The 15,263-nt window shown below is 39.0% G+C and overlaps 1 protein-coding gene across 2 annotated transcripts; it reads right to left on the bottom strand.

Moving 5' to 3' along the window:
• Positions 1-13: 13 nt before the first annotated feature.
• On the bottom strand, positions 14-3,771 carry LOC124630379 (putative zinc finger protein 727). Of its 2 annotated transcripts, none has more exons than XM_047164258.1 (9): positions 3,532-3,771; positions 3,268-3,362; positions 2,857-3,130; positions 2,568-2,685; positions 2,226-2,459; positions 1,619-1,766; positions 1,458-1,524; positions 933-1,079; positions 14-623 (listed from the first exon to the last, which is right to left on the bottom strand). In XM_047164258.1, the coding sequence occupies exons 1-9, from the start codon at positions 3,640-3,642 to the stop codon at positions 357-359; spliced, it is 1,461 nt and encodes a 486-aa protein (XP_047020214.1). In that variant the 5' UTR covers positions 3,643-3,771; the 3' UTR covers positions 14-356. The 2 variants fall into 2 exon arrangements, with proteins under 2 accessions (XP_047020214.1, XP_047020213.1); XM_047164257.1 differs by having other exon boundaries at positions 2,568-2,688; positions 3,532-3,769.
• Between the last annotated feature and the right edge of the window lie 11,492 nt (positions 3,772-15,263).

Raw genomic sequence — 15,263 nt, 5'->3', positions numbered from 1 at the left:
AAAACAAATTGCATTTAAAACAATCAACATTTATTTCTCAAGTAACATTTTTTACAAAATCTTTAGGCCCAAGTTCAGCGACAACTTAAACGTCCGTTTTTTTAACAATTGGTTATTTTGATATTTGGATGTGAAAATTCAAAGTAAATACAATACTTGTTTTAAGAAAACTGATGTTTATATTGTCGGTGAACTTGTGCCTAATGTTAATCTTAGAAGTTAGAATCATAATTTTCAATATTCACGCATTTCTTAGGTAATTGAGCTTGTTCGCGTCGCGTCCGTAGGTATAAAACAAAAATGAAGTACATATTTACAGAACTTAATAAAAATAATCATATTATCCATATAGATTATCAATAAATTATTGGGATCTTATTAGCTTCTATCGCTTTCATAGCCATTGTGTACGCTAATGCTCCCTTAGGACTTTCGAACGGGCCTTCTATTTCTCCTTTGATAATGCCATGAGCTCGGAGCGATAGATCTCTCATAAGAGCTCTTTCTTGTTGTAACACTTCTTCGTTCATAACACGTATCGACCTTCTTTTCAAGAACACACCGTGCTTTTTCAAGCAATGCCGGTTAAAATCGTGTTTGTAGCTATAAGGCTGCGAGCAGATCTGAAATACAGTTAAACAAAATTTCTTATCCAATAGAAAATAGTCATTGAGCTTTTATACAAAGGCTGCAAAGTATTTACGGTTTAACTAGTCCTTTGGCGGCCTGGCTTTCATTAGTGCTTTGACATATTTGCCTATATTCTGGCTATCGCCAGAAGGCACTATTTCATGAGAACGAATAAAAAGTCTATAGGCTTCCGCAATGGGCTTGCTAATAACAACCTCATACGATTAGTGCGTTGAACCAAACAAATTCTTTATTATTTATTAAAAATAAAAATAGATTAGATGTACAGAATAAGTCAGTACCTCGCATTTAAAAGGTCGTTCGCCAGTGTGCACTCGCATGTGATGTTGCAAGCCGTACTTCGTGATAAACGTCATAGGACATAGCTCACACTGGATAGGTTTTACTCCGAAATTGTGTGTCAGCTTGTGCCGTTCCAGTTGCGGCCTCTGTTAATAAATTAAATAAAATCGAAATGCATATTTTCGGGTACCCTTTAACTATAACAGTGACCGAGACTTTTTCAGTTGTCGAATGGCCGAATTGACCAATGGGCGGCACGTTCACGGCTGGGTATAGTTTGGGTATCGTTATAGTTAAATCATGCAACTCACCCATACGTAGAAGTATCGATCAATGGTAATTTTTGTAGCTAATTCACAATTAAAATTGTGTAATCTTTTTTCAAATTAATATTTCAAGTCTTCTTTTTTTTTAAGCTCTAGACAAATGCTAACGGCAAACTATTCCCATAATGCTCATGGAAAAATATTAATAAATTTTAATTTAATGTACATATAGAAATAAATTAGATAGTAGATACATACCCGTTTAAATGCTTTATTGCAAATGTCACAAACGAATTTTCTTTCATCAACATGAGATAACATGTGGCTGAAACAATAAATTAATAAATTAATGATTACTTTGACTCCCTCCAATATAAGCTAAGCCCCCATATTTTTCCCTGATTTAGGTACCTACTTACCTTTTCAATTGAGTTTTGCTATAAAAAGCGGCAATGCAGTGTTCACATTTAAAGCTTCTTGTTAGTGCATGCGTCTTTACGTGTGCTGACAAAGCAGACTGCGTGTAAAATGCTTTAGGACATTGGTCACACTTGAAATTCTTGCTTCCTGAAAATACACCAAATATTTTAATTTGTACAGAATCACGTTACAATTATTTGTTTCATCATATAATTATATAATTTTTACATTTTATGTAATTAAGGCAATGCGGCGAGTTTGATCACTTTTACGCTAAAATATCTTAACCATTGTGAGATGATTATGAAAATATGCGGAGGCATTAGGTATTCGCCGAAGATAGACGTGCGTTCACCATAAGTAAGGGAGCATTCAGGAACGAGCGACTGCCGCGACCACAGCAGCTAGCAGCTATGGAAATGAGCCATCTCTCCGACGGTCGCATACAATACAATAAACAACAAATTAAAAAATACAATAAATAAAACCACAAAAAATACAATAAATTAAAACCACACTATGTCAACTCTTAAGCTATGTCTACTTATCAATAGAGTTGGTATGCATTTATACCTCATATCAGTAGGATGTAAAAGTGTTTATTACCTGTGTGAAGTAAAATGTGACTATTCAAGGATTTACACAGCTTTCCACAGTATGGACATACAGTGACTGAATTTTCTGGACATTTTTTCTTTCTACTTGCCCTGGGCTTCGGATTGAGTGGTTTTGATGGAATTAACCGCAAGTCTTGTATAAGTATAGGTTTCAAAGGCTTGATTTGCTTTCCATTTACATTCTCTTTCTGGGAACTTTGGTCAGATTGGCATTTCTTAGTTGCTGTAAAAATTTGTTTTACTTATATCATGGGTAAATGGTATTCAAGATAGTTTCTTCATTTTTATATTAAGAAAGAATATTAAATATTAATAGAAATCCCAGTTTTACCTTTTCCTTTTTTCTTCGCAGTTTTTTTCTTCTTATATTTACGTACAGCCAAGTTCATATCGAAGCTGAAGTTGCTTCCGGAGTCTGAGGGGTACTCATCTGCTCCAACTTCATATTCCTGCTGTAGCCAAGAAGTGAAACGGTAATTGTACAAACAATAAAACTGATAAAAGTTTCAGATAAATATGCATATTAATTATCATCTTGTATATTTATAACAGAAATTACATAAATATTTTTTTAGACAAAATCAGCACATTATAATGTTGAAAGCAAGACCATTACTTACGTAGTCACAGTCATTGTCACACTCTGTTTTTATGGAATTTAAAAATTCACCTACAGACAGTGACTTTGTTTTTTTATCTTCCACTTTCTTAATTGTAGTATTGTTATATGAGAGGCAATCAACACCCTCCTTAAATAGTTTGTTGGAAAGGGTTTCCATGGAAGGCATGATCGGTTTGCAGTCAGTGTCAATTTCAATTTTTATTTTGATATCACTTAGGTTACAAAAGTTGATTCTTTTCACATTGGAGGTTTCTTGTAAAACCATTTCAGACCTGAAAAAACACAAAATCAGAAGAGTGGAATGTAGAATTTAAGTTACTGAAACACCGAATAGATAAATAATTAGATCTTTCAAAATAGGACTGCACATTTTGATTTCACTAACATATGCTACTTAATTATGTTGTACCTTTCAATATCCATTTTAAATTTGTAAGCGTTGATGAGTTTATCACGACAGGAACGACACAATTGATCGCTAGAACCATCTTCATTTTGACAAACCTAAAACAAGGTAAACTTTCAAAACTGTACAGTAGTAAGTTTTATAAATTTTATTTTATAGTTAAAATAAATATGTACAGTAGTAAATATAGTTACGTTTAGTTATGTCAGGTTTACTTAAATCAGTACTGTTCTTTTAACGTTGTTTATGCATAATTTAAATACATACCTTAATGTTAGCAATAGAAAATATCATATCGGCAAAGGTAACACCGTCTGCTTTTGTGTTTACTGAGAGTAGATTTTTCATATTTCGTAAGCATATACGACATTTTTCCATTATATAATGAAATTTTCAGAAAATAGTTACAATAATTGGGATAAATCGCTATTTTTGGGATAAATTACAATAATAAAATAATAAACAGTATACAAAAAACATTGATTGCTCTTTTTGACACTGACAACTACTGACAGACATGACTTGACAGACATTAGTGACAAGTAGTAACACTAATGTCTGTCTGAAAAAACTAATGGAAATAAGCTAATATGTAATATTAAAGAATATTTAAAATTAATACAATATAATATTTCAGTTTAAATTGCCCAATCGAGACTTGCGTCATTATATTGAAGAACAAATGTCTCTTTAAACAAATTAAAATTATAATTATAATATAATTAAAAATATTTAGGTTTAAACCAACATGTTTTACCATTACTGGTGTACAAATATAAAAAGGAAAGAAAACCTATGAGTAATGTTTGGTGAAAAAATACGAAGACATCGTAACATAGTTTTACAATCTAACAAAATTACATCTGGATTTCCGATGTAAAATATTTTATAAACTCCACGGCGAGCTGGACAGCTCCAAGCTGCTGTATACTGGCCGGCGAGGCCTGTGCCGAGATGCCGCTGTTATACGCGGTGCGGCGGCGCGGCCCCTGACAGCGCCAAAGCGACGCCGTCCATTTGACTTTTTTTGTGTGATTTTGGATTTATTTTTCTTGTAATATTAGTGTTTTTAGTGTTTTTAGCCTATAAGTGTAAATAAAACGAGCCGCAGCACACAGATGCGCAGCGGGAATGATATGGATTATAGTGCATGTCAATCTTCTGGATCACTGGATGCCCTACAGAGATGCCCCCTGTGCCCCCAAGCTCGTTTCTTCAGAGGTAAGCGAGGCTTGAGCGTGCACATTGGGAAGATCCACAAATCCCAATGTGCAGGCTCGGCTAATGCGACCGCTACAAACCCGACACCAACCACCGATCCTTTCTGGCAAAAATTAGCTAAATTAAAAAACTCAACTCCGGTATTAAAGCGGGTTCCCCGTGGAGCCAGGCCCCTGGTTGCTCAACACTTGGCAGGTTGTGTTCGCCTGGCTGCACGGGAGAACTCGCAACGTGCTTGGGAGCAATTGCTCACCTTCCCATATAGAGTTTTACACGTTCAGAAAAATTTGGCAAACAAAAAGTCCTTGACAAAACAAATTAAAGACAACTGCGTAAGTTTAGGCCATGAAGATTTCGATACCAAATTACCGACCCAAAGAATTTCTAATATACCCCGCCTAGTGGAATCGAAGCTAGCCGAGGGTGACATTCGGGGGGCTGCTAGAATTCTCTTTAGCAGTGATGTGGTGGCTCCGTGTTCTCCAGACACGCTCTCCGCTCTGGAGAGTAAACACCCAGCCCCAGCAGATGGCCTCTCTTTTCCCGACCCTCCTGATTCAGACGCACATACCCTCACAATTTCAGGTCGACACCTGGTCACAGCCATAGGCTCCTTCAGGAGCGGCTCCGCAGGCGGCCTCGATGGCTTGAGTCCGCAACACCTGAAGGATCTCACCTGCCCAAGCGCCGGGGGAGCAGCTCTTGAAGGAGCTTACGGCCCTGACCAACCTTATGCTCTCCGGCAAGGTGGACGAAACCGTCATAGACGTTTTGTATGGAGCAAACCTCTGTGCTTTGCGCAAGAAGGATGGCGGTATTCGTCCAATTGCCGTGGGGACCACTTATCGTCGTATGGCAGCCAAAATCTGCTGTAAATTTTATAGTGAGGACGTTTCGGAAAAATTTCAGCCCCTGCAGCTAGGTTATGGCTCGAAAGGGGGCTGCGAGGCTGCCGTACACGCCCTGTCGACCTACCTAAATTATGGGAACGGAGATGTCATCTTGAAGGTTGACATTAAGAACGCATTCAACTCGGTGAACAGGGACACCTTGCTGGCAGAAGCCAAAAAAGAAATACCCCAAATTTTTAGTTTCCTCTGGCAGTGCTATAGACATCCAACCAAATTACTTTATCGGGACAACCTATTAGAATCCGCTGTTGGCTGTCAACAAGGTGATCCCCTCGGGCCTGTGATCTTTAGTTCGGCAATTAACCCAATAATTCGGCAACTAAATTCTGAATTTAACGTCTGGTATCTCGACGATGGGACCCTGGGAGGCAACAGAGATACCGTACTTAATGATTTCATTTTCCTAAGAGACAAACTCCATAACATTGGCCTTGACCTAAACATTTCCAAATGCGAACTATTTATATCTGACACAACCGACAGACAGACGACACTCCAAAATTTTAACGCAGTAGCCGATGGCATAAAAATAATAGACAAAAGTTCTCTTTGCCTCCTGGGGTCACCAGTACTAGAAGAGTCATTTTCGGATTTTATTGAGAACAAAATTCAAAATTTCAATGATATTTCGGAAAGGTTATTCAAAATTAATATACATTCAGCCATCACCATCCTACGATACTGCTGCTTTGGCCCCAAATTAACCTACATCTTGCGTGCTTCTCATTTATGGAAGCACATCAACCTTTTGGATCAAATTGATAAAATAATTCGACACACACTTTCATCAATTTCAAATGTGGCCTTGGACGACAAAGCTTGGTCTCAAGCTACACTTCCCATCCGTATGGGAGGGCTTGGCGTCCGCAAAATTTCCAGTATTAGTTTACCGGCATTTATTTCCTCCGTCCATGGCACTGACAAATTGATCAGGAAAATCCTACCTATTACACTGATCAATTTTGAGGTGCCATGCCTGGCGGAGGCTATTAATGCCTGGAAAGTCACATGCCCGAATACCGATCTACCCGCCAACCCATCCTCCCAGAGACAGTGGGATGAGCCGCTCTGCAGAGTAATACGGAAAAATCTCATTGATACGTCAATTACTTCTGCGGAGCGAGCACGCCTACTGGCTGTGGGTGAATGGGAGTCAGGTCTTTGGCTTCACGCATTTCCGTCGGCAAACATAGGCACCATGTTTGACGACACCACTTTCAGACTCGCTGTCTGCCTGCGTCTGGGTGCTTCGTGCTGCACTCCTCACCGCTGCCACTGCGGGGAAGCTGTCAACAGCCTCGGTCACCACGGCCTGTCGTGCAGTCGGAGTGCGGGCCGCATACCACGACATGCGAATATCAACGACGTGATCCGTGGGGCTCTTGTTGCCGTCGGCGTGCCAGCCGTACTTGAACCAAATGGTTTGGCACACGACGATGGCAAGAGACCAGACGGCATGTCGCTATTTCCCTGGAAGATGGGTAGGACTTTAGTGTGGGACGCGACCTGCGTCGACACTCTTGCGCCATCCCATCTTCCTAGAACTGCGTGTTGTGTCGGCTCCGCCGCTTCACAAGCAGAGGACCTCAAACGGCGCAAATATAGTAGCCTTATCGGGAATTACATGTTTGAGCCGTTTGGGGTTGAAACTCTCGGGTCCGAGTGCTCACGCGCTTGCAAAGGAAATTTCTAAGCGCCTTGTTGACACTTCTCGTGACCCAAGGGCTGGCTTTTATTTCGCACAGAGGTTGAGCATTGCCATCCAACGTGGCAATGCTGCCAGCCTTCTGGGTACATTACCCGGTGACAGCGATGAGGAGCAATTTTTTGATGCTATGTATTAGTTTTAAGTTGTATATATAAGTTTATTTTTAAAATTAATGTAAATATAAATTGTTAGTAGCCTTTTATGTAAAAAGTAATAAAATGACTTGCGTTATAAAAAAAGTAGTAACATAAATTGACGGAGATAGTGAGTTGGCAGAGTTGATTGTTAAGTTTTACTCGTCTAGGGAGCGCCTAAGACTTGGTTCTAGTGTAAAATTCTGTAGGTTCTATCTAATATTAAAAAACTAAAGAGTTTATTTGAATGCACTAATCTCAGAAACTACTGGACTGATTTAAAATATTGTTTCAGTACTAGATAGGTGATTTGCGGACGAGTCGAATAATCCGAGTGCGTGAAGTAGGTAGGTAGTTCAAAAGGGATGTGGGTGAAACCGCTAGCGTAATCTAGTATTATTAACGATTAGAGGTAACTTACTAGGTACCCGTTACTCGGGACGATTGTAGTTTTAGAACAGTCAATAAAATTTTCAAATCGGTGCAGTAATTTTGGTGTCTTTACTGTACCTACAAACAAACAAACAGAAAAATGTTTTCCTCTTTATTACATTACTATAAATTTCATCTAATTATCATGTTTAAAATATGAATAGAAACTTTAATCTTTAATGAACATAATTACCTATGTATTTTTTTCTATCAGCCACACATGCTTCATCAAAATCCATTCATACTATATACCTACTGGGGCCCATCATCATCATCATCATCAGCCTATCGCAGTCCACTGCTGGACATAGGCCTCTCCAAGTGCACGCCACTGAGATCGATTTTCGGCTACTCGCATCCAGCTCCTGTCAGCCGTCTTGCGCAAGTCATCACTCCTGGGGCCCAATTCTGCTAAATTAATAATGTGAAAATTGAATAACAATTGAATCGCAATAGCAGTTTTAACCTTAGCAGGCATTCTGCTACTAATATAAGGCCAATCGTATCCCAATGACATTTCATTGGTTTGCCATTGGTCTGCCATTTGGTCTATGGGTGGTTACTTAAAGAAACAGGTTGCCGGTACAGACAAACCTGTACAGGTAGGTACCGATCAGTGCAGGTATAATATTTCAATACAATCCTATTGACTCACTTATAAAGAAACAGGTTACCTGTTTACCTGTTTCTTTAGAATATTATACCTGCACTGATCGGTACCTACCCGTACAGGTTTGTCCGTACCGGCAACCTATTTCTTTATGTAAGCACCCTATGGATAGTCTGCTCTACAATCATATTGCAATAATAAATCATTTGCAGACAATCCGTCAGTTGCACAAAGCTCCATTAAAGTTAAAGCTTCATTAAATCTATTGCTGTCACTTTTTGACTCGTTGACAAGGAAAGATTCAGCAATAGATTTAAAGAAGCTTTAACTTTAATGGAGCTTTGTGCAACTGACGGTATATAATTAATTATTGAATCACAAAAAAGGATAAAAACGTTTGTGTAAAAGAAAAAAACTGCGGAATGCCACATACGCTTCAATCGTTGGAATACGATTGGACTTATATTAGTAGCAGAATGCCCGATATGGTCAAAACTGCTATTGCGATCATATTGCGATTCGATTTCTATTCGATTTTGACATTATTAACTTAGGAGAATCGGGCCCCTGATACTGCACTTTGCTTTTTCCGAAAAACGTGAAAATTGAGAATCCGACATCAAAAAAACATCTTACTAAGTGCGAACGACAACCTATTTGTATTTAAAAAATCTAATATAGGCAGGATAGTAATTAAGTTACCATAAAACGTCTCATAATCATTGGATGACAGAAAAAAAAAAACAAAATAAAATAGTTTGCGGGAAATGTGTTGTCATTTGTAATCCATGTGATAATCTGAGATATTGGAGTAGGGATACCTTTCCCACAATATTTCTGTGTAATAATTATTATTTTTTATTTCTGTGATAAAAAAATGCCGAAATTACCGCACCTTCAATTCTGCCGTAGACTTCTGGCTATTTAGCATTATGTATGGTTAAATTCACTACTGCCGTAGTGAAATCTTGAGCTGTGTGTTTCTGGGGTGCGGTTGATGAAATTCCTGTAGGATGTCTCATACATCAGAGCCCTGACTCGTTAAAGTACTCGTTGAAATAACGTGGGCAGCAGAATGAATTTGCGTGCGTAATACTTTATCGGGTTCACTTCACTTTTTTCTCCAACATCACATTTTTAGAGAAAAAATACGACGCTATGAACCTATTTTAATAAATTGTTGATACTGGCTGAACCTAACAACAAGACAATGGAAAAAAAAAACTTTCTCCCTTCCTGCAACTTCTTAAAAATCATAAAATTACAAAAAACTATTCTCACCGATTCTCACACACCCATAAAGAGCTTCTCTATGAAAAAATATATGATGTTAATTCTTTTTTTTATATCTATTTAAGTAGGTACCTACCTACATTCTTTTCTTTCTATTTTGTAAATTTGAATGCCATGGCAAGTGGCAAACATGTTTTAAGCACATATCTACCTAATTATCATCCTACATACATGCACACCTGCGTGTGTAGGTATGTACATACCTATTTATACTTACACATGTTTATGGCAAATAAATGATTATATTCTATTCTTTAAATATACCTATCTAAGAAATAATGCACATCCATCCCTTGTTGAGCCTTTTCCCGACTATGCGAAGGTCGGTTTCCAATCTAACCAGGGGCCCGATTCTCCTAAGTTAATTATGTCAAAATTGAATAGAAATCGAATCGCAATATGATCTCAATAGCCGTTTTAACCATATCCGGCATTCTGCTACTAATATAAGACCAATCGTATTCCAACGACATTCGATTGGGTTGCGATTGGTCTGCTATTTTGGTGATTTTGGTCTATACGGTACCTATGACAGAAAAGGATAAAAGCGTTTATTTCAAAGAAAAATTAGCGGAATGCCACATACGCTTCAATCGTAATCGAGTCATGATTGGATCGCAGTCGAATGTGAATCGTATGTAACTTTAGTAAAATTAGGAGCATCGGGCCCCAGATGCAGCTGATGAGCTGAGTTCCAGTGTTTTACATGGAGAGCCTACCTGTCAGAACCCCTTGGTAAAATAAGGTGTCTGACTTTCTGGATTTTGACTGTCAAAGATATTCAAATGACAGCCGGGACTCAATTTACCGTGTTTTCGGAATCACGGAAGATCTCGTGATGACAAGATGGTGACCAATCATAGTCGATCGATCTGCACGGTTTTTTACAAAGCCACGAGCTCGAAGAATTAATAGGTAGGTACTTACATCTACACAAAAAATCGAATATTAGGTACTCGATTACACTTACTTAGAAAGTTTTTCTAAGTAGGCACTTTGCACAGGTACTGGTACTAGCATGCAGTGCGAGGATTTCGGAGATCAAATAATAAGGCATTCGAATTATTCACATGAAAATCCTTACGAACTTCTTTTAGGGTCGATGCATGGTTCAGCCAGATTTTACAAACAGAATATCAAAAGCTAGATAACTATAGCTACTCGTTTATTTTCTACATTTAAATTGCTGTCCGACAATATTATCACTAATGCGTAGGCACATTAAAACACATCCAGGAAAAACCTCTACAGTATCGGACTTGCACATGGGGCGACTGCAGCCGAAGGCAGAAAGCCGAAGGCCTTTCCAAAAGCAAAAAGTCTAGATAGAATAGCAGATGATTTTACTTATGAAAAAGTTACCCACATACCTACTTACACACTTTCTTACGTCTTACACTATTCCTCAACCTGATACATAACCCAGACTTCTCTAGAGTTACGAGTGTTGGAGCGTTTACATTAGCATTTTTCCTGAGAGCTGTCATAATATTTATTCTATTTTACACAACGGATTAGTCCGTTACTTGGTAAAATAAACTGTTTAAAATTACTACATAAATATTTCTGTAGCAGTAGGTAAATTTAATTTATTCAGAATTTATAGCTCGATGGTAACTGTTCACCCTATACGTTGAAACCAGTGATTAAAAGCACTTTTTGTGTGCAAAATAAATTGTTTTAAATTAATAAATGATGAATCAGTTTACTTTTGATTATTCCAGAATTTTCAGTTCTTTCAGCCGAGGTCCTTAAATTCGTCACTTTTAAATGTAGTCAAGTGTACGGGTACATCGCGATCGTTAGAAACCTAGCTAACAAGCATTTGAGAAAACTTTTCAGGTTACTCATAAGCGACCGTAGGGCGGGCGCCGCCCCGCAACGGCGCTTAGGCATTGCAGCTTTACGGTAGGGCGCATTTTCCTCTGTTCGAGCGCAGCCCTGGCGCCGCCAGCACGGTGAGTCAGCAGGAGGCCAGACTGCGGAGCGCGAGGGGCCGGCGGCGCGGGGCGGCTGCAGCGCCACGGGCAACGCCGCGTGGCGTGGCGTGCGACGATAGTGTCGAATGTGAGTCGTGTGCAGTGTAGCACGCGCCGCCCGCGGCCGCACATCGCTCATCGCGCTACGCCGCCGCCTCCCCGCTCTGCCGCACCACGCGTCCGCTGGGCGCGTCGCGCGGGCCGCGGGCCAGGCCCGCGAGCCTGCTGCTTCTGGCCGCGTGGCTGGCGGCCGTCGCTGCCGAGCTCGCCTGTCCGCAGGATCCACCGGCGGCTCAGATCGCGTGCGCCTCCTGCCGCTCCTACGAGAACGCGCGAGAACACAGCCTCCGAGTGATCCGCGAGAGCCTGCTGGCCAAACTCGGCTTCACTCAAGCCCCGAACACGACAGGGCGGGAGTTACCAACAGTGCCGGCAGATATGATGGAACGCTTCGAGCGCCGGAAGCCGCCACCCGGCGTGCAAGCCGATGCACCAGCTCCGACCAGGACCTTTGTCACTCACACAGAACCGGACGACTTCCTCGCAAGGACCGACAATGTCTTAATTTTCGCACGTTAGTACATACTTTATAAGAATTAAGTTCGTAGCAAATTATTAAGTAATCAGTTAAATTTTGCTTTATAATGTCGACACATAGTTAACTAAGTTCGATGCCCCTAGTCTAGATAGAAGCACTAGCCGATTTGTAGGTTCATAAGACGGTCAAACTATATTTCATATTTGTCTTCATATGGTGCTATGTAACTGTGTAATTAGTAAAGTTAAAAACATTAATTTGTAAACGAAAGAGTGAATTAGACTTGACGGATTTTGGTTGACAACGGCATAGATCACAGTGGCTGTCTAGAATTTTGGCGGCTTTACGCGTGCCCGGCTATTGGCATAGCCTGCGAAGTTCATTGACAGGCACGTGTGCAGCCTATAAGTGAGTAACGCACTTCGTGGTCGCGTCACGCACAGCAAATTTTAATTAGCCAATGATTGGTTCAACTTCAACGCGTATGTTATGTGCCATTGTCTATAGAACACGACAACTTGAGATTGCTATCGCGATCGTCTCCTACAACTTTTGAATAATAAAATCTGCAACGGTCAATGTAAACGTCTCCTGAGAATTTAGGTATCTACTTAAGTATTCTAATTCAAGCAAAGTCAAAGTTGTGTACTTCACGACATGAGTGAATTTGTACTTAATTGATAAGGACTTGATTCGTCTACGATCTTACAAGCTTGTCAGCATCATGATAGACATGCGGCGCTAGTTTTAACTTTGTTGTGCCTGCTTTACTTTCTACTGTTTAGTAAATATAGAAATTATATCGAAGTTGGAGGGTAAAATTGTTGTAATGCGAAATAACAGGGCTATCAAAGTTCAGGCTAGTATGTAATCTGGTAACGTGAGCGAGGGGCTTCGACCGCTGACGATAACGTTAACTCCACTGCCACAGCGTACAGCTTACGATTAATTGAACTATTTTAGTATAAAAAAAAAATATGGCAATATGTTGGCTCTCGCCATCACTTTGTACATATGGTTTAAACTACAGAATAATGAAACCACAAAAAAGTTCCGCTAGTCGGCGCAATAAACATTCTTTGGTAGTCGTTCAAACATGGAGTAGCGTAGATTAAGATTTTGTATCGGTATGTTGTTAATTTTAGTTTCTAGCTCTTGACTCCAATAATAACGCTCTCGTATGTTAGTGCACGCAAATTGACAGTATAGTTTCTTGTCTAAATTGTATTATTTACATACTTACTTGTCATTTTGTTGTAAGTCTAGTAACATTGCATTAGTGCAAATTATTTGCTTGTTAATTAGCATTTTTTCGACTAAGGTCAAAACTTGTTTTTTCTGGTCAGCTGTTATTCCCACGATTATAAACCACCCAGAGCACAAGTTAGGTATAGATCTACGTTATTTATAGCATATTCGAGCTGATAAAGCCACCACTAGCGTTCTTGAGCGCATACAGAAGGTGCAAGATATCAATGTAAAACATACTCTTTTATGTTTACAAGTTTGGTTTATATTATGCAAAATTCACATGAAAAATTACATGAAAAATTAATTCAGTGTGCGAGAGATTCATGAGAGCCTTTTTGTGTAAGGTGTTTTTATTTGTTAATTTTACTCATCTTTTGGTAAAAGTGCGTGGCCGCCACCACAAAACTTCACATAAAGTTTGTAAAATTATCAAATAAAAACTTGATCGCATGAGAAATTGCACCTATATTACTGTATTTCAGTTAAGGGCCTATGTAGATAAAACAGGGTCCATATGAATTATAAAATCTTCGTGGATAAGTTTTTACCTGAATTGTGTTATTAACGCTAATGATGATTATTATTAGGTCATTGTTTCATTTCCTTTATTACTTAAAAGTGAAACTTTCTGCAGTAGAGTTCCTTAAATCTGCGCTTATTTTCATTGATTTTGACAGATAATTAAAAAAAGTAATTTTCTCATTGTACAGATTTATAATTCGGTGACAGCTGATGCCCTTAGCTGATCGCAATTGCCAATCACGGATTTGACGTAGAGTAGGTGAGTACACGAGTAGGCGGTCGACGTCTCTGTGTCTGCCATTCGCGCTGGCCGAGGAACACTGCCCTCGACTCATATAATCGACGTGCAAACGCACCGCCTCCGTTTAACTGAATGACACAATTCCTGACACATTACCTAATCTCGACAACGTACGCTACCACAGTTTTGGGACCCCGAAGATCCCAATCTGTTAGACGAAATTGCTCTACAATTTTTTTTCTGGATAATTCTTATGGCCACCAATTTCTCCCACTGTGTGACATTTTTAAGAGGAATAGGCCTACCGGGGAGACCTCTATAAAAAAAACGCACCTCTGGTTCTTACCTCTCAGGTGGTGTGGAAAGAGGACCGAAACTATATTTTAACTTTAACTATTATAACGCAATAATTTATTACTGCATAATTTCTGGTACAGTACCATAACTTTCGATCCTACTGATTGATTTCCCCTTGACCCACAGGCAACATCCTGCCAAAATGATGACTACAATCGATAAATCAGTTATCGCATCACTGCATCTACGAACATTATTAAGATATATTGTCGAAAAATTGGTATATCTTTCATGAACTGTAACGTTGTCAAATAACCATTAATTTAATGTACACATGTGCTTATTACTTTTATAAATATAATCATTTCTTATCATGTGTAGCAAGGACGCGACACTGTTACGAGTTTAAATTTAATACATATCTTAAATACTTACCTACCTACGGTTTCTGCATTTTTAAGAATTTATCGTTTAACTTACTGACACAGATATAACTACGAAAGAACCAATTGGCACAATAATTCAGTCTCCGATTACATTAAATATAAGCCAAATATTATTGAGTCCCAAAAAAAAGTGTCTGTCTAATAAGATCGGTTAATTGAGAGTTTGAGTGCGGTTGGCAACAACTCTACTTCCCACTAACGATCAGCTGGGTGCGAGCACACTTCGCGCAATTAGATGAGTATCTACGAATTAAATTAGGGATTAGGATACTATAAGGACTATTAGTAAGATAATTTAATTTTTTTCTCATTTTCATTTTTTTATTAAATAAATATTGAGCCCATTTTATTCCAATTCCATTACCTACAATCAAATCTGCAATAGGTACCTAATATTCAATGCCAACGAGAATATC

The sequence above is a fragment of the Helicoverpa zea genome, chromosome 5 (genome assembly GCF_022581195.2).
Source record: "Helicoverpa zea isolate HzStark_Cry1AcR chromosome 5, ilHelZeax1.1, whole genome shotgun sequence".
Classification (NCBI taxonomy): domain Eukaryota; kingdom Metazoa; phylum Arthropoda; class Insecta; order Lepidoptera; family Noctuidae; genus Helicoverpa; species Helicoverpa zea.
This window is presented reverse-complemented; position numbering and strand designations above follow the sequence as displayed.